At 40.3% G+C, this 19,695-nt stretch overlaps 1 protein-coding gene across 9 annotated transcripts in view; it reads right to left on the minus strand.

Moving 5' to 3' along the window:
• The window catches only part of neo1a (neogenin 1a), a 267,525-nt gene that overhangs the window by 122,625 nt on the left and 125,205 nt on the right, over window positions 1-19,695 (minus strand). For all 9 annotated transcript variants that reach the window (XM_088333606.1, XM_088333605.1, XM_088333603.1 and 6 more), the window contains exons 3-4: window positions 14,552-14,827; window positions 11,554-11,704 (exon numbers count right to left, since the gene is read on the minus strand). In XM_088333606.1, the coding sequence (XP_088189732.1) occupies window positions 11,554-11,704; window positions 14,552-14,827 (427 nt within the window). The remainder of the gene's footprint in view (window positions 1-11,553; window positions 11,705-14,551; window positions 14,828-19,695) is intronic.

Below are 19,695 nucleotides of genomic sequence, written 5' to 3' on the forward strand. Positions count from 1 at the left end.
CACATTAAGGCCATTAACTTATTGGCAGTGTGTGGAATTTAGAGGATGGTCATCTATATCATGACCAATGTTCCCTCTAATTTTCCACAGGTCTGAGCGTTCATACAAAGTCGGTGAGCCACACTTGAAACAACAGTGAGCAACCATAATCCCAAGTGTGGCAAGATAATTCATTATGAAACATGTCCAAAACCTTACATCAAGTTACATTTTGCGGAGTTTCCGGCAATGCAAAATTATTTTTCTCTTTTGAAAAGAATTGACTCATGTACTATTGCAAAGGTTGTACGGCCTACAAACACCGTTTGTTCTTACAATTCTTTCACAAGATATCCATTTCTTTTTATTTCCTGATAGATTTTGTCGCATAATATTAACATTTTTGGGGGCTTATTTAGTCGGTTGTAAGATACAGAACTGTACTTAATCACATTTCTTAGTGGAAGTACAATGTTGGCAACAAGATTCACTTGATATAATTGGAAATTATTTGAATGCAACACAAACTTTTTCTTATTTTTTCCGTGTTTTTTTCTACTTTTTTTTAATTTCTTTAGAAAAATCTCATTGTGTTTATTTTTTCCGAGCTGTTACTTTTTTCTTTTTGTTCTGTTTACTTTTTTCCTTTGTTTCTTTCTTTTCTTTTTTTCTGGCTTTTTTCTAGATTTTTCCTTCTTTTTTTTCACTTCCTTTTGTTTCTTTTTTTTTCAACTTTTCACTACTTTTTCATTTTGGTATTTTTTTCTTTTTTGTTCTATCCCCCTTTCTTTTAAGTCATTTTGTGCATAATTTTAAATAATATGTGGTCATGTTGGGATTAAAGAAGCAAAAACAACCCGAAGAGCCGTTTAGGACCCGAAAGAGCCGGTTCCTTTTAGTGAGCCGAGCCGAAGAAGCCGGTTCTCGACCAACTCTACTAACTTTACTCAACTTCGTTCTACTGTGACTCGACTTCAAAATACCGCATTTAGGACACAACGTCGGGGGAACATGTGTATTTTTACCTTCATGCACTGTAACTTTGACTTAAGTCGCTTCTTAATTAGTAATTTTGAGCCCTCATTTTTGTGCGCCGGCTAGATTTTCTTGTGCGCAGAGAATATGCGAGCAGTGCGCAACTGCGCACGCGCGCAGCTTAGAGGGAACACCCTCACTTCCAATAATTGACCTGGTCATAACATAACATCACATAAATGAGAAAATAAGTTGTTATTTTAAAAAGTGCTTTTTGTGCTAATCTGTAACAAAAAGCATGACATTATTCCATATTAGTAAAAAGTGTTTTGTTTTTTTTGTTTTTTTTTTGATAGACGTGATTTTGTTCAAAAGTTTGTGATTTAATTTGGACAAAGAGAATTTAACATATAGAGTAATCCCTTGTTTATTGCGGGGGTAAGGTTCCAAAAATGACCCGTGATAGGTGAAATGGATGAAGTAGAAATCTTTATTTATTTATACAGTTATTGGACAATTAAATACTTTATTGTACATTGAAATTTACGAACACACCCCTATACACGAATCGTTTTAAACAGATAACTATTGGGCAGTCGAATAGTAAAAAGCTGGTAGACTGTTTAGCCAATCACAATGCGGAACACAATGTGTGATGCAAAACAGATTATTTTTATTTAGTTCACAGATCCCTTAACCGCCAGGATCCTTCAGGCACCGTGGTGTGTCTTGGGAAAGTAAAGCCTGCTCTCCACGATTTTTTGGGGGATAACGGTTTGCTCCCCCACACGAAACACCTTCATTATGAGGTTGCCATTGTTTTTTCGGTGTAAAGCGTCTTCCTGTTCTTCATAGACCGGCATTGACGGGCAGCAGTTTGTGTGTCAATATTGGTACTGAATCCTAAATCCTAAATCATAGTTTCTTCAAAAAGTAATGGTAAAATCACGTAGTCTAACAAAATAAAAAACACCAGTTGTCTTTCTATTTGGGAGGTTTTTCTTACAAGCATGTCTTCATAAGGGATCATTTTTAAGCATTTTTAGTTTGATCACATTACCCCGATTTTAGCTAACCTGCATTGGCTTTCTGTTAGCTTAAGATGTAAATGGTCTGCATTGATATAGCGCTTTTCAAGTCAATGAAGACCTCCCAAAGAGCTTTACAATGTGCTTCACACTTACCCATTCACACACTCACTCACACACCAGTAGCGGCCATGCAGCCATGCAAGACGCCAAACTGCTTTTTGGGGGCATTAGGGATTCAATGTTTTGCTAATGCCTGATGTGATTTAAAGGTTTTGTTGGTAGTATACAAAATCATGCATGGACCTGCTCCCTCATAGATTTCAGATTTAATTTCTCCCCTATTTTCCGGTCCGGAGCCTTCGCTCTGAAAATGCTGGTCTACTAGTAATGCCAAGAGCCAAGAAGAGATCCACAGGTTCGAGAGCGTTTTCCATCGGGGCTCCGGTCCTGTGGAATGCTCTTCACCCTGAGATTCGATCTGCAACTTCAGTGGAAATGTTCAAATCTAAGATTAAAACATACTTCTATTCTACAGCATATGAATAACCTATATTTTATGTTGACAATATTTGTGTATTATTTGTTTTTGCAAGATCTGTTGCAGCCTGGTCATCCTGGAAGTTGGGATTTCCTCCATTGCAGTCCCTTCTCAAGGTTTCTTCATTTTTCTCCTGTTGAGGTTTTTGAGTTTTTCCTTGCCATCATGTAGGTTTTAGATCAGGTGACGGTATCATAATAGTCTGTAATTTGCAATAAACTGTCGTCTGTGCAGCCCTTTGAGACTCCTTGTGATTAAGGTCTATACAAATAATCATGACGTTACTTGACTACACATTCATTATTAAAATAAAGATACATGGCAACTTTTACTTGCTGAAACCACCTCATGGTTTTGTGTTTCAAGTCAGTTCACTTTCTCGAAATGGAATGATTAAAACCAACACAATGTGAACAGCGCTGATTGCTATCCGACTCCACATTTCAAATTGCTGCTTTGAAAAGTTCTCCAAAAATATTTCAGCTTTGATTATGTCACTTTCAAGGCCCTTTTTTGTGCTTTAATCCCAAGACCAATTAAGCCTCTCTTTGTCACTTCCTTTCGCTCACTCCCACAACATGTGCATTCATTAAGAAGTGACAGCGATGTGTAGCAATCCCATAACAGGAGACTCGAGGACAAAAAGGCTTTTCTTTCATTTGTCAACGTCACAGCAAATTCAAAATGCAGGAACGGATTCCCTTAACAATCCATTTCAGGTCTGAAGGCGGAATTTATACCGACATCTTTTAAGGCTGTTTAGAGAGCACTTCCTAATTAGCAGTATGAGTAACCTTGGGGCGGTGTCTACGCCAATGGAATTTGGTAATTAAAAGCTAGATTAATAGCTACCCTTTAACCAATTCCCATTGGAAGCGAATGTTACAAGACTTTGAAACGAAGTCTTCTGCAAAACATTGACTCTCAAGTCAGAAAAGCAGAAAAATCATGATCAAGTAATTACTCAAGTTTGTTTTGTTCACCTATAAATAAACTACAAGTTTTCCTAGGTTAATTGATAAAGTGTTAGAAAAAACGGGTGGTGAGAATCAAATGTAATGTTTATATGAAAACTCTAAGCTTTAAGGGGACATTGTGTATTATTTAACGCCACAGAGTGGTTAAAAAAAATTAATTCAATAAAAACAGCAATACTGATTTGAACAAAGGTGGGCTGTCAGGGTGTGGAAAGCCCTCTTTGCTGGCCTAAAAAAGATCTGAATTATGGGATGTTATTATATTTTGTCTATGCATACTTAATAAATAATTCATAAGTGACTGTCAGCCTTCTTACGTTGCTATCCCTTTGGTTGTGTTGCTTCCCGATGTGTGCTTATGTATTTAAGCATTTAACCAATCACATTTTAGCCCTTACTTGTTGCTAGGGTCAGATATCTGCCTGGAGGCCTTCACAATCAGCACTGCAGGCCCCGAGGCATAAAATAAAACTGTTGGTTTAGCCAATCAGATTTCAAGTTAGCGAGCCAGCGCCTGCTAGCTGGCCTTTAAGCGTCAGCAGTTTCACAAACTATGATTGGCTAGGGGCGGTAACGGAAGTATCACAACGAATACATGAAGTAAAAAATGCCCTACATCGAATTAAAACGTGCACCAAAAATACGACAGGACAGGCTTGACTTACAGCGTAAGCTTCAATGGCAATAGAAAAGATCTTCTTGATGAAACTAAAACGCACAGAAAACCTGTAGGGCAGAGTTATTAAAATCTTCTTGAGGAAAGAAAAGTGGATGGATTTTGTGCACGAAAAAAAAAGGATTTTTGGTGAATAAAATGTGTCAAACTACTTAAATTATACTGAAATTTTATGAGGTAAGTATTGATTTTTTTAATGTATCACATCTTAAGCTGCAGTAAATTATTTTAGCCATAAAATAGGGTTGGATTGATTCAGACGTAGCACTACTGAAGACCTTTATGTGAAATACATGGCTCGCCACTGGATTTGAATACTAAGCAAATATACATGAATTATCATACATGCATATTTTTAAAAACACTTGTTGGTCGAGAAATTCCATTTATACTTCCTAATATGAACCTAATCTAGAAAGAGTTGCCTAGATGGTAAGGCGCCCGCTTTGAGACTGGGAGGTTCGGGTTCGCGCCCCGGCCGAGTCATTCCTAAGACTTAAAAAGTGGTCGGCGGCGCCCTCTCTTGGCTGCGGCTGCATCGGGTCAGATGCAATCGACATTTCGTTCTGTGTACATTGTTACACAGAATGACAATACAAGGAAATTATTATTATTATTATTATTATTGTCAGCCATCTTGCTGTTGCGGGTAACGCCAAAAAAACCTAATCAATGGAACTTTATTTCGAACATAAGAAAAAACAAACATCCATCCATCCATCATCTGCACCGCTTATCCTCAAAAGGGTCGTGGGGGTGCTGGAGCCCATCCCAGCTATCTTCGGGCAGTAGGCAGGGGACACCCTTGAATTGGTTGCGAGCAGGTCGCAAGGCACACAGAGACAGACAACTCACTTGCACATTCACACCTAGGGACAGTTTGGACCAGACTTATTTAACCTGACATGCATGTTTTTGGAATTTGGGAGGAAACCGGAGTGCCCGGAGGAAACCCACGCAAGCACAGGGAGAACATGCAAACTCCGCACAGGAGGATTCGATGACCTCAGAACTGTGCCGTGGATGCGCTAACCACTAAGCCGCTATGCCGCCAACAAAACAAGAACAGGACAATTCAAAAAACAAAAACAAAGTCAACAAAACATGTCCGAAAAGGAATAGGAAGAAGCATATGTTTTAACACTCTTACCCTATAGACTTCCTTAATAATTGTGTCTCACAGCTAGATCTCCTGTGTATTTACATATAAATAACATCTCACAATTACACCTACAGTGGAACCTCGGTTCTCGACCATAATCCGTTCCAGAATCCTGTTCGAAAACCGATTTGTACATTCACCGAAATCGTTTTTTCTCATTACAAGTAATGTAAAATCGTTTTAATCCGTTCCAACACCCCGAATGCTTACCACAAACGTAAACATGAAGCTAACCCAGGCTAATCGTACGTTCGCGTTAGCGTAATCTTCCGTACGAAAGATTGCGCTAACATGAACGTGTAAAAATAAAAAAAATCAGGTCGTTTATACGTCATTTAGCACCCGGGTCTCCACAACAAGTGGTGAGCGGTTAAAGGATAAAGAAAATAATTATGAATAGGATTTCTTACCTTTGTGGTGGTCTATTCCCTCGAAAGAAGGGAAACTCGCACACCTTCTTCATATTTTGCTATAATTTCTTTCTTAAATGCAATAGTTGTACGCACTAATCTTCTTTTTTCACCTGTAGCAACTTTGCTGCTTGCACCAACCTTCTTCCGAGGCATAATTAGGGGTTAAAACACTACGTTCACCGATATTAAAAACGAAAGCAAAAAGGAGTGCGCGCTCACGTGACAACAGTTCTTCACGAGGGGTGGGGGCAATCTAGACTCGTACGCCGCTCAGCATCGCCTCTAGCGTACCGGCGTTCGAACTCCGTTTTTTTTGAACGAAAAGCGAAGTAAGAATTTCTCGAAATTTTTGGTCGAGAACCGATTTGTTCGAACTGAGAGGCGTTCGAAAACCGAGGTTCCACTGTATTTACAAAAGTTCTTTTTACAAGACAATAGGGAAATAATGATAGTCCATTCATCAGCTGCATTGCTTATCCTCACTAGGGTTGCGGGGGAGGCTGGAGCCCATCCAAGCTATCTTTTGAGCAGTAAGGAAGGGACACCCTGAACCGGTTGCCAGACAGTCGCAGGTTACACAGAGACAGAAAACCATTAACACGCTCACTCATACCCTATGGACCATTTAAGACAACCAATTAACCTGCCATGCATGTTTTTGGAAAGCGGGAAGAAATCAGTGTGCCCGGAGGTAACCCACACAGGCACGCGGAAAACATGCAAACTCCGCACAGAAAAGCAGGCGGCAGTAGCTCAGGAGGTAGAGCGCTCCTCTTGGGATCAAGGGATCCCAGTTCGAATCCTGGCTTGTCCGTGTTACATGTCGAAGTGTCCTTGGGTAAGACACTGAACCCCTAACACCCCCAATAAGCAGGTTAGCGTCTTACATGGCTGCTATTGGGAAATGTGAAGCACACTGTAAAGCGCTTTGGGAAGTCATTGACTTGAAAAGCCCTATATAAAAGCAGATCATTTCATTTCATTTCATAACTGAATTTGAACCCATGACATCAAAAGTGTGCAGCAGACGCGCTAACTACTCAGCCGCCTAATAGTGATAAAAATAAATAAGAATAGTAAACTGTATTTGTACTTTTATATTTCGAGCTACACAAAAAGTAGAACAAAGAAAATCACATAAAAGAAGGTAACAAAAGACAGCACGAAAGGGGAATTGATGGAAGGCCCGCTTCTTTGTGCCACCCTCTATTCAGTCTTCTTCTATTCTGTGGATGCACAGTCACTTCATCATCATCATCACCACCATCATTATTTTTACCGTCATCATCATTGCTGTCTCCATACATTTTTAGCACACTATACAATACGATTATAGTAACAAAATGTGTCATTGGTGCTCCTGGGGCAAACTGACTGTTTTGTGGTGTGTTTTCTATTACACAAAGTATCTTTGAACTTGCAAATACACGTAAACTACCATATTGGGTGGCAGTAGCTCAGAAGGTAGAGCGCTCGTCTTGGGATCAAGGGATCCCAGTTCGAATCCCGGCTTGTCCGTGTTACATGTCGAAGTGTCCTTGGGTAAGACACTGAACCCCTACTACCCCCAATAAGCAGGTTAGCGTCTTACATAGCTGCAATACAAGGCCGCTATTGGGAAATGTGAAGCACACTGTAAAGCGCTTTGGGAAGTCATTGACTTGAAATACGCTATATAAATGCAGATCATTTCATTTCATATAAAAAATGAAATGGTTCGGATTGATCACTTTCAATTCTGCTTGTGATCCCAAGAGCCAAGAAGAGATCTGCAGGTTTGAAAGCATTCTCCATTCGGGACCCGGTGTTGTGGAATGATCTTCCCCCTGAGATTCGATCTGCAACCTCAGTGGAAATGTTTAAATCTAAGGTTAAAACACACTTCTATCCTATAGCACAGGGGTCGGGAACCTATGGCTCGCGAGCCATATATGGCTCTTTCTATGAGTATCTGTGGCTCAGAGACCAATTTGATTGCATGCAAAATTTCTCCATCTTGTTCAAAACCGGGATTGTCTATCCTTTTCAGGTACACGTAAAGCCAAACCAGAGCTAATTGCGAAGGAAACACTTCGCAGTATATATAGGGCACGTTTTTCACTACAATTTACAGTCAAGGTGTCACACAAAAAAAGGGGAAAAAAAACTCGTTTTGGCTGTACAACGCTAAAGAATCCTTTATTTAAAAGTTCACTATATAATCTGTGTTCAGTGTTCAGATACTTTATGATGAATCCACAGAACTGTAAATACGCCAAAACACCGGAAGAGAACTTAATCATTTGATTGGGTGAGTGGGAGGGATGGGTGGAGCTATGCAAAAAGTACAAGCATTCCCTCCCATCTCTCGCCAAAGGTAAGCACATAAGGCTCCCTATTCTCAGAATGTTGTAACGTTTTTACAAAATAAATAATTGCATCTGGTTTTGAAACCAATATGTATGAAAAAAGGGTCAAAAGGAGTTTAACCGATCTTGAGTAATTGCAAGAAAGAGACAAGTTTAAAGTGGTCTGTTTGTTGAATTTGGGACAGGGGCTCTGGCATTATTCTCTTTTCATAATTTTTATCAAATCATCAAAAATAAATGTGCTGAAGACTAAGCTTCTGTCTGGGGCGCGGGTTTAGCAATTTAGTAAATTTGTCTCATAATATATGGTGTGGCTCTTTCCCAAAATAAAATTAATATTTTTTGCTTTTATGGCTATTTGAGTCAAAAAGGTTCCCGACCCCTGCTATAGCATATGAATAACATTTATTTTATGCAGACAATATCAGTGTATTATTTGCCCTCATGTAGGTTTTCGATCAGGGGATGGTGTCATAATAATCTGTGGTTTGCAATAATCTGTGGTCTGTGCAGCCCTTTGAGACTCTTTGTGATTCAGGGCTATACAAATAAACATGACTTCCGTTTCCGTAACTTGGATTCATCCTTGTGCTTTGTAGCAGACTATTTAAAAATGCACATTTATGCAGTACTTTATGTATTTTTATCTATTTTTTTTAAGTTAATATTGTTTGTTTTTTCCATTACAGATTTTTTGACCACTAGGTGGCACTTAATAATACCGAATGTCCCTTTATGTGACATTCTCCTTCTGAGATAATGAGCGCCACAGGAGAAAGGCCACAGGTGCGGGGTTCCTCATTTGTGAACTTCTTCCCAGCAGGAAAGCTGGCCACCTCATCCACAAAATGAAGTGCCACGTACAGCTAACCCCTGCAGTGACTTCTGGTACAACAGATTTTACAACTTGGCAAGTACTACAGACCAACAGAAATATTATGTACAGCGCAGATATTCCGAAGGAAAGTTAGAGGAGGCTAAAAATATCTTCTAATGCGTCACATACTTTTTCAAATCTGAACTCCCAGTCAAGATACAGTGATCCATCCATCCATCCATTATCTGCAACGCTTATCCTCAGTAGGGTCACGGGGGTGCTGGAGCCCATCCCAACTATTATCAGGCAGTGGGCAGGGGACACCCTGAACTGGTTGCCAGCCAGTCACAGGGCACACAGGGACAGACAACTCACTCGCTCATTCAAACCTAGGGACAATTTGGACCGGCCAATTAACCTAACATGCATATTTTTGGAATGTAGAAGGAAACTGGAGTACCTGGAAGAAACCCACGCAAGCACGGCGCGAACATGCAAACTCCACATAGCGAGGTTCGATCTCATGACCTCAAAACTGTGCCGCACACGCGCTAACCACTGCACCGCTGTGCTGCCCAAGATACAGTGATGTGAGTGTCTTTTTTTCTATTTTAGAGAGAATACAAATATCAATTATTTATTATCAAAGAGGCTAAGTATTATTCAGAGCTAACATTCCAATCAAAACAACGAACTTACCATATTTACTCGTGAATATCGCCCAAAAAAGATCTTGGATGTGGATAAAAAAAGCGAGTTTTCCTTTAATAGCACATTAATATTGGAGACCTACCGACCCTGGTCATATACCTCAAGAGGGGTGACCGACAGCAAGACAAACACATACACAAAAACAAAGAAAAGAAAAAAGGAAAAAGTAGCAAAAAACACAAAAAAATTGACCATGGCCAAACGAAACACCTAAACAAGTTAAGCATCAGTCAAAAAATATTGGAGACCACAATTGCAAAACGAGACTCGTTGTGATAAAGGGCTTTACAAATAACTATGACTTGACTTGACAACAATAACTTTGTTGTTTTAATCACGCCAATTAACATTTCTTAAAAAACACATTATAAAGACGACGATCTTGAAATTGGAAAACACGAGTTCACGTAAAATAGGAATCAAATTCTACCGGGGAGTCTGAATTAGGGATTATCTATCAATCTATCTATCTACCCTGGTCATACCCCTCGAGAGGGGTGACCGACAGCAAGACAAACACATACAAAAGCTAAGAAAAAAAAAAAGTGAAAAGGTAGCAAAAGACACACACAAATTTTTTTGGACCATGGCCAACCCAAATGCCCAACCTCAGCACCCAAGTTGGTGATACTTTCGTCCCTCCAGAGGAAACGGGACACAAGAAAGCGGTCGTGTCACTCGGGTCAGGGTGACACAACACACTCTTCTGTTCAACAGCTTTCACTGGTTTACCCCTGCCGCGTCATACGAGCGCCCTGCCCATCCGTTAGAACATCAGTATTTGCTGCTTCCGCGTCGCTGCACGTTAGCGTCATTTGGTTGACATTTTAGTCAAGGGAGGGTTAGAAAAACAGACGCTAACTATGAATGGGAAAAATATTTGCAAATACTAGAAATATTCAAACAGCCATTACTCTCACGATTGTGGAAAATGAAGAGTGGGGACAGCTTCCTGCTTCGGTTGCTCCGCCCCTGTTTGCTTATCTAATCAGAAGGTGCAGGATGGGTAAAGTCAGAGACAGAAGACAGGAAAGGGACCAAAAGGCTCAGCTTGGCTGTTGTTCGGTGTTGTGCTTAATAATCGGCACCTCAAATAACTAAACAGGCCGATACCAATATCCATCAAATCCCCAAATATCAGTGCCGATAATCCGCCCGCTCGATAATTTTTCAACCTTTAATTGTCCATGTATATTATATTATGACCTTGGGGTAGGGCGCCCGCCCTCAGACAGGGAGGTCACTGGTTCACCTAACACCAAAGACTGAAGACCTATCTTGGCGCTCGGCAGTAGGGGTTAAGAACTGGGGTGTTTGATCACCTAGTGACACACAAAAACAGGTGTTGCGAAACACCGGTTGGGTAGAACTATCGTCACATAATTTAGCATACAAGGCCGACCCCTGATATATACATCCATCCATCCATCCATTGTCCTCCGGTTATCCGGGGTCAGGTCGCGGGGGCAGCAGCCTTAAAAGGGAAGCCCAGACGTCCCTATCCCCAGCCACCTCCTCCAGCTCATCCGACGGGATCCAGAGGCGTTCCCAGGCCAGCCGGGAGACATAGTCCAGCGTGTCCTGGGTCGCCCCGGGGCCTCCTGCTGGTGGGACAACCCAGGAACACCTCAAGGAACGTCCAGGAGGCATCATTATCAGATTGCCCGAGCCACCTCAACTGGCTCTTCTCAATGCGGAGGAGCAGTGTCCCTCCCGGATGACCGAGAACCCAGACACCCTTCGGAGGGAACTCATTTCGGCCACTTGTATTCGGGATTGTGTTCTTTCCGTCATAACCCAAAAGACGTAGATCGACCGGTAGAGCTTTGCCTTTTCGGCTCAGCTCCCCCTTCACCACGACGGACCGGTACAAGGATATATACATTATACATTAAAATAATACATTGGTGACAAAAAGCTGTATACCTTTCTTCTAGAAGAGTGTCTTTAAACATCCATCGCACATGTGGTGTCGGAAATCCCGTGGCCACGCAGGGCAGCAAGACACTGGCACCGAGCACCTTGCTCACAGACAAAGGCTGCACAAGGAACTCCGGCTTCCTCTCGTCTCCGCTTTCTGCGATGAGGAAAAAAGGCAAGTCCGGGTTATGGCAGGGGTTAATGTCAGAGTGAGTTACTGAACCACATCGCCATCGCTCAAATTAAGGGGGGTCATCTGTCTTTAAAAACTTCAAAAGGTCCGAGGTGCAAGTTGATCTCGACACCAGAACCAAAAGCGGTCGGATGAAAAATGTCAAAGTCCACTACTTGAAAGCACTGAACTCTCTAGAATGAAAAAAAATATCCTTAAACTCCAATAGATGGCCAAATTCAACCCTTTTTTCAGGACTTTCAAATCCAATTCTTCATTTCACTAGGACCTGCTTTCTCCAGTAAGAAATTGTTTGTTTTGCAGAGCCACAAATATATCTGTGATTTACATTAACCATTTTTAATCATGCAGGAGCATTCATCAAAACTTATGCATTTTAGATCTTGAGTATATTGCAAATGTATTTGTGGCTATGAAATATTGTTGAGACAAATATCTCCGCCTAGAGGTGTTAGGTGAAAATAATGGGTGAATATGTAGCTTATATTTTCAGTTGCAGGAAGTTCTTCTTATAACAATTTACCACTGGGAAACACTACCATATTTTTTGCATGGCCCATAAATATGTTCATACGAGAGAAAACCCAAGTTACGGCATTTTTCCAGACGCTACCACTAGAGGCAGCTAAAGAGCGCTCACCACCAGCCGCCGGGTACGCAAACCCTTCGCTGTTCCTTTGGCGAGTTTTTCTATCTATCTATCTATCTATCTATCTATCTACCTTGGTCATATCCCTCAAGAGGGGTGCCCGACAGCAAGACAAACACAACGATAACAAAGAAAATAAAAGGGAAAAAAATAGCAAAAAAACACACACTGTACAGTCAATTACAGTGCGCATGGTCGACCCAATAAAGTTGAAATGTCTGTGCTTCCACGTCCATTGAATTGCATCAGTTTTCATTCGTTTCTTTCTTATACGTTCTAAAATTAAAAATGATCAATCATGGGGTACATGCAAATCTGATATGGGTATCCCAAGAGGCTGGGCGATAATAGTGTACTTTTTACACTTTTCCATGCCACATCTCCATTGTGTCTGTTATGTGGTCGTCCACAGCACCAACTCAACGTGGATCATGTTAATAAGGATGTATTCATCTGCAGTGTTCTCGTCTGCCCGCGTCCCTGCGTCCTGGACGCATCATTTTTGCTGGGGACGCATTGTGTCAAATCAATGTGCGTCCCCGGGACGCAACTTTTTTGACACCAAATTGTCATTATTACCCGATTACTTTTTTTAAACAAAGATTTACCGCACTCCAAACTTTTCGTCAGGCAGATCCGCCATTGTTCTTTTGGTCTCGCGCCGATCTCGGCAACTGAGATCTCGTTGCTTCGAGATGACGTCATTGTTTTGGTGGTTGTCAAGTGAAAGAGAAGTATGCCTCCGTAAAAACAGTTGGTATTAGGTGCAAATCAACAAAAAATTGGTAATTTATTCAGTGTTGGTAATAAGTCGAAACATAATACAGAAAGCGGTAACAACGGCAATAATTCCGGCACGAAAAAACGGCGGAGAAATTCTTCAGAAGACTGCGAAGGCAAGGTAAACATGTGTTTTGAAGCGAACGATTCGACGAAAAGATAAACAAAAGAATACTCCTAGCAAGAAAAAGGACATTTCTGCCAAAATGGACTGTAATTATATTCCTTGTTACGCTATGAGGAGGATGATAATAGAGGCTACATGTTCTGTGATGCGTGCACCCAGCGTGACAAAAAAACTGCATAAATCATTTTGCAATACGAACTTTCAGAAAAGCACATTGGATCGGCACAACGACAATGAAAACCACAAACTAGCTATGGAAATTCCGTTGCTGCAATTGGACCTTGAGAAGGCATTTCAACTGTGGCGGGACAGAAAACCACGAAGAATATATGAACTGAAAAATCTGAAGTGATTAAAACTGCATGAATATATAGACTAATATTTCAGCAATATTATTTTGTATAATGTACAATATTTTGGTGAACTGAAAAATCTGAAGTGATAACTGCTTTGTATTACCAATTAAGTGTGATGATTAAAACTGAATGAATATACAGATTTATATATTTATTTATATATTTGTCACCGATTTACAATTTCAAGCTCGATAACACTAAATTTTGGGGACCCATAGATCTCTGTTGGGACCCATAGATTTTTGAGCATGCAAGTCTGCGGGACCCATCACTTTTCAGAGGTAAATTGAACACTGCATCTGTTTTAAAGAAAGTCAACATAGTATTTGAGAAACTTTTCTGAAGATAAATATACATTTTAACGTTAGGCTGTGTATTGACCGCATTGTACATCACGTCACTTTGTTTACTGGGAGTTCAATGGCCTGTTATGTGCTAGGTTTTGTACTTCGGTAACAGGGTTGGGTAGGATTACTTTAACTGGATTACTTTCAATTACCTTTGGATTACTCCAATACCAAATATGCTAATGAAAGACAAAAGAAATTAAATATGAATAAAATGACTAAATTTTGTGCAGGCTTGGGGAGTAACGGAATACATGGAACGGCAAAAATGATGTTGGCAAGCTGTCTGTTTGGATTTATTTTAATTTTGTTTCTGTCGCATTTTATGTTAGTTTTGCCGGAGATCAAAGAGATCAAAGCCAGGAGAGAAAGCTTACCACGTGTTGTGAGTCATCATTTTATTCATATTAAGTTTATTTTGTCCTTTATTAGCATATTTGGTATTGGAATAATCCAAAAGTAATTGAAAGTAATCCAGTTAAAGTAATCCTACCCAACCCTGTTCGCTAATTATACAGGAGTGAAAAAATAATAATTATTGACTGGACCAACCTGGCAAGATTTGGACCTTTGCCTCTTCGCTGGACTTGGATGAACCCACGTTCTCCACCAAGCAGCGATAAAGACCAGAGTCGCTTTCTGTGGCGTTGCTCAGCACCAAAGCCCCGTTTGGCAGTTGGATCAGCCTCTCGTTGAGCTCCAGAGGCTGACGGTCTTTCTCCCATCGTGTGAAGGGCACCAGGTCCGAGTTGACCTCGCAGGCCACGACTTGGCTGTCGCCTTGACGCACAGATGAAGCTGTTGGCTGGCTGGCAAATCTGGGCATTCCTTCAAAAAAGGGACAAAGAAACATTTTAGCACAGATGTTGACATGAACAGTATTCCAACTGAAATACATATTCCTCAAACTTGCAATATCACATTTATTTATGGATTAGTATGACATACACTACTGTTCAAAAGTTTGGGGTTGCTTAGAAATTTCGTTATTTTAAGGAGAAGCACTTTTTATCAATAACGATAACATTAAACTTACGGAAATATCTCATAAACGTTTATTTCTAAAAAAATATATAAGATAATTTTTTGAAATATTTATATAAAGGCAAAGTTGAACAAAATAACTTTACCATGTCTATCAATGATTTGATAACAAAGCTCCGTGAAGTTAACAAGTTTCTCTCTCTTTCTTCTTCTCTCTTCCTTTCTTTTCTCATCTCTCTCCCTTTCTCTTTTTTTTCATCTCTCTCCCTTTCTCTCTTTTCTCATCTCCCTCCCTTTCTCTCTTTTTTCATCTCTCTCCCTATCTCTCTTTTCTCATCTCTCTCTCATTCTCTCTCTTTCTTTCCCTTACTCTCTTTTCTCATCTCTCTCCCCCTTACTCTCTTTTCCCATCTATCTCCCATACTCTCTTTTCTCATCTCTCTCTCTCTTTTTTCATCTCTCTCCCTTTCTCTCTTTTCTTATCTTTCTCCCTTACTCTCTTTTTCATCCCTCTCTCCCTTTCTCTCTTTTCTCATCTCTTTCCCTTACTCTCTTTTTTCATCCCTCTGTCCCTTTCTCTTTTTTCTCATCTCTCTCTCTCTTTTCTCATCTCTCTCTTTTCTCATCTCTCTCCCCCTTACTCTCTTTTCTCATCTCTCTCTCTTTTCTCATCTCTCTCTCTCTCTCTCTCTCCCTTACTCTCTTTTCTCATCCCTCTCTCCCTTTCTCTCTTTTCTCATCTTTCTCTCTCTCCCTTTCTCTCTTTTCTCATCTCTCTCTCTCTCCCTTACTCTCTTTTCTCATTGCTCTCTCCCTTTCTCTGTTTTCTCATCTTTCGCTCTCCCTTTCTCTCTTTTCTCATCTCTCTCTCTCTCTCTCTCCTTTTCTCTCTTCTCTCATCTCTCTCTCTATCTCCATTTCTCTCTTGATACTAGGTTAAATTATGCATGTAATAAATTGCTGCAATCATTAACCTCATTTCAGTGACTGTATCTGCTAAAACAAAGGCTTTTCGCAACAAATACAAAAAGTTCAAGCTGTTATCAGCTGATAATGGGCTGCAGGAAAGGAAAAAGTCATGCCTGTGTTTAGGTAGCAAGGGCTTTCAGGAATGCAGTAAAAATGAAGTGTACAAACAAGGTCTTGATAGTGGCAGTCAAAAATACTGGATAGGAATGGATGACATAGCAGATGTCCTTGGGCAAGACACTGAATCCCTAATAGCCCCAATAAGCAGGTAGGCGCTTTGCATGGCTGACTCCCTTTTGGTGTTTGAGTGTGTGTGTGTGAATGGGTAAGTGTGAAGCAAATTGTAAAGCGCTTTGGGAGGTCTTCATTGACTTGAAAAGCGCTATATAAATAAATGCAGACCATTCAACATTTACCATTAAAAAACACCATGCATTCACAGTACTTTTACAACATCAGGAACTTGAAAGAGCAAAGAGCCTTATGTAACATTTATTGTTTTATACCCCATGCACCTTGATTACGTTTTTAAGATTCCGAGAAGGCAATTTCCAAGTAAACTTCAATTAATTGCCAAGCCTGCAAGTCACACAATAAACAATATCCTGAAACAGATCATGCGTATTGTGGAAAGTGAGACAGGTAAAACTAATTTCAACCGACAATTTTTATATGATGTGTAAATGGTTATCTCCAATTTCACTGTAGCAAAACTTTATTATCATAAATGTTTGCAGCCGCTGATGTGAAACCAACACGCACGGGGTGTGTTTGAAACAATTGTATATAATTACTTTAATTGCGGCATACCGACGATAAGTAGACCTCAAAGGGAAATTAGAGAAGATGACTAACAAGGACACTCCTGCAACCATGAAATGCTAAATACAGAATCTCTTTGGGGATAGCTTTAAAAATGGCTACTTTATTCATTCATATCATTTTGGGGGGGATTTATTATTGTCTTAAATCGTTAGAAAATAAGACAGATGTTTAAAATAGTATTTGATATACATTCATCATGTATCAATAAGCAAGTATTTTTACCTTTTTTTTCATCCCTTTGAATTGGTTTTACTTGCACTGAAAGGAGAAGCCCTACAAATTTGTTATACTGGTATAATGATAACTTAAGTTAAGTCGTGTTTATTTGTATAGCCCTTAATCAGCAAAAGACTCAAAGGGAGAGCTCTTGCTTAGGTAAAAATAATGTGCGTAATACCAGTGTCTGAAATAACGTCTGCCCAGACACCCGGCCATGCATCTTTTACATCGGGCGTAAAACTTACAAAACGTCTACGCCCGGGTGGCCGACAACTTTCCCTCCCCCCCCCCCCAAAAAAAACCCCGTAAGATTGTTTTTCAAATCAAACATTTGCTTTATCCCGATTTTGAAATCTTCGTTCGGTTTGGAAACTTCGGAATCTCGCTTCTTTTGCAAATTTGCATACTCGGCAGCCAATCAGAAGCCTGCATCGAAAAACTTGGTGCTTCCGGACTTTCCCGAGCGTTATAAGATCGTGCATTTGCATATCATTTTCCAAAGTAGACACACAGAGAACACAAGAAAAATGGAGAAGTGGTTAGAAATCAAGCCAAAACCTCAGCCCCAGAAGAAAGATTCAAAAGAAGCTAACAAAATTTATGACGCTACAAAACGTAAACGTACGTTAAAAGCATCGTGATAAGAGGAGTTGACATGGTCTGTAGCAGACGACGCTACGCAAACATTGCATGAATGAAGATGAGTAAATACAGGTAAATACGGATGGTAGATGCAAAACAGCGATGTCATATACATGCAATAAATGTTATGAGTAGATTTATGATAAACTTAATTTAAAGTGTTCTGTTATATATTCTGATTATCAATCCTTAATACTTTGCAACAATGTTTTGGGTTTTTTTTTTCGATTAGTCGTCTTATTGTGTTTCAAGTTGTGAAAAATAGGGCAGGCAACTTTATGGCTGGGCAGGCAACTTTTCAAAGTTGTCTGCCCTGGTGTCCGCTAACTTTTTGTCATGAGTTCCAGACAATGGTAATACACAAATAAACACTAGTATATTAATTGACACTCATATGTACTAATGCATACATAATAGTACAATTATGTGAATAAGACTCAAGAGGTATGACAAATAGCCATTAAAATCTTCAGTCATTATTGAGTCGGCTTTTGGCAAAATGATACAGGTAGTGCTTTTACTTCTTAATTTTCTGTCTACTGTAGGTATATAATATTGATCTCACCAATCACTATGTTCATATTCCAACCGTGGAATGAGAACATTGCCATTTATGAAAAAAAAAAAACATCTCAATCAACAATGAGCCAGGGCAAACTGCAATTAAGTAAGGTCAAGTCATGTTTATTTGTATAGCCCTCAATCACAAAGAGTCTCAAAGGGCTGCACAGACCACAGATTATTGCAGACACCATCCCCTGATCTAAAACCTACATGAGAGCAAGGGAAAACTCAAAAACCTCAACATGAGGAAAATGAAAAAACCTTTCAGGATGACCAGGCTGCAATGGATGTTGCAATAACAAACTGAAACGCAACAGTAAGTGAACTGAGTGGGGAGTTCATATGAATGTTAAAGTCCCCTCTAATTATTAAAGGAAGCAGCATTTAAATTTGGTAAAATGCTGGGTCGAGAGGCTCTCTGATGGTTGATTTGTGCAGCGCCTTCATCCTCTTACATAGTGTGTACCTTAAATCCTCTGGCAAAACTGAGACCAAGCGTAATCTCGCTGAGACATAAAATCAAACAGTAAAAAAACCCAAAGCGGCTTGGAGATTTAAGGAGCAACCATCCACGAGAGTAGCAAGGATGTCGAAGCCGTATTAGGTTGTAGGTGAGGTACAAACTAGACCGGGGTGCCAGAGACGGAAAATGAATCACACTTGCAATCATATTTTGGGACAATTTTGATTCCTCAAACAACCAACCATGCATGAATTTTAAATGTGGGTAAAACCTGCGTACTGTAAAGTAATCTCTCGCTGTATAGCAGTTATTATTTGCGATTTCGATACTTTGCTGATTTTGAATTTAATTATCTGTGTCATTGATATCACTGTGTCGTGCATTGTGTTGTGCAGCAGACAGCACACATCATATGCTATCCCAGGGGCAGGTTGGGGATGACTTATGTGTGTGTGTGTGTGTGTGTGTGTGTGTGTGTGTGTGTGTGTGTGTGTGTGTGTGTGTGTGTGTGTGTGTGTGTGTGTGTGTGTGTGTGTGTGTGTGTGTGTGTGTGTGTGTGTGTTGGGTGGGCGGGATTGTGTGTGGGACTGCAATAGGCTGGTGTATGCTGTCAGTCAAACAGTGACGCGATCGCAAAAGCCAATGTGGCCACGGCAGCAGCTAGTAGCTTTAGCGGCTCGTTGCATTGAAAAGAAATTAATCAATTAAATCGGAAACTAAGGAAAGTCATAGCGCAAAAAATGCCGATCACCAGCGTGTGCTCCATGGATTGTTATTGGGTCAGAGAAAAGACTAAGGAGCAATAGCAAGGCTGCAAGCCTTCTGTGGCTAGGCTTACGTAGCCAACTATCTTAAGTCACCCTGCCGAGCCTTTATCTCACAAACGCCAGATCCATCACCCATGAAATGGATGAAATGGAGCTACAACTCGCGGTAAACCGCTACATTCGTGGCTCTTGTATTCTATTCATCAGGGAGACTGGTTTAACTCGAGTATCCCTGATGCTAACGTACAGCTAATTAGCCGCTC

The sequence above is a fragment of the Urocampus carinirostris genome, chromosome 4, assembly GCF_059441175.1.
Source record: "Urocampus carinirostris isolate Australia breed hairy pipefish chromosome 4, RoL_Ucar_1.0, whole genome shotgun sequence".
Taxonomy (NCBI): Eukaryota; Metazoa; Chordata; class Actinopteri; order Syngnathiformes; family Syngnathidae; genus Urocampus; species Urocampus carinirostris.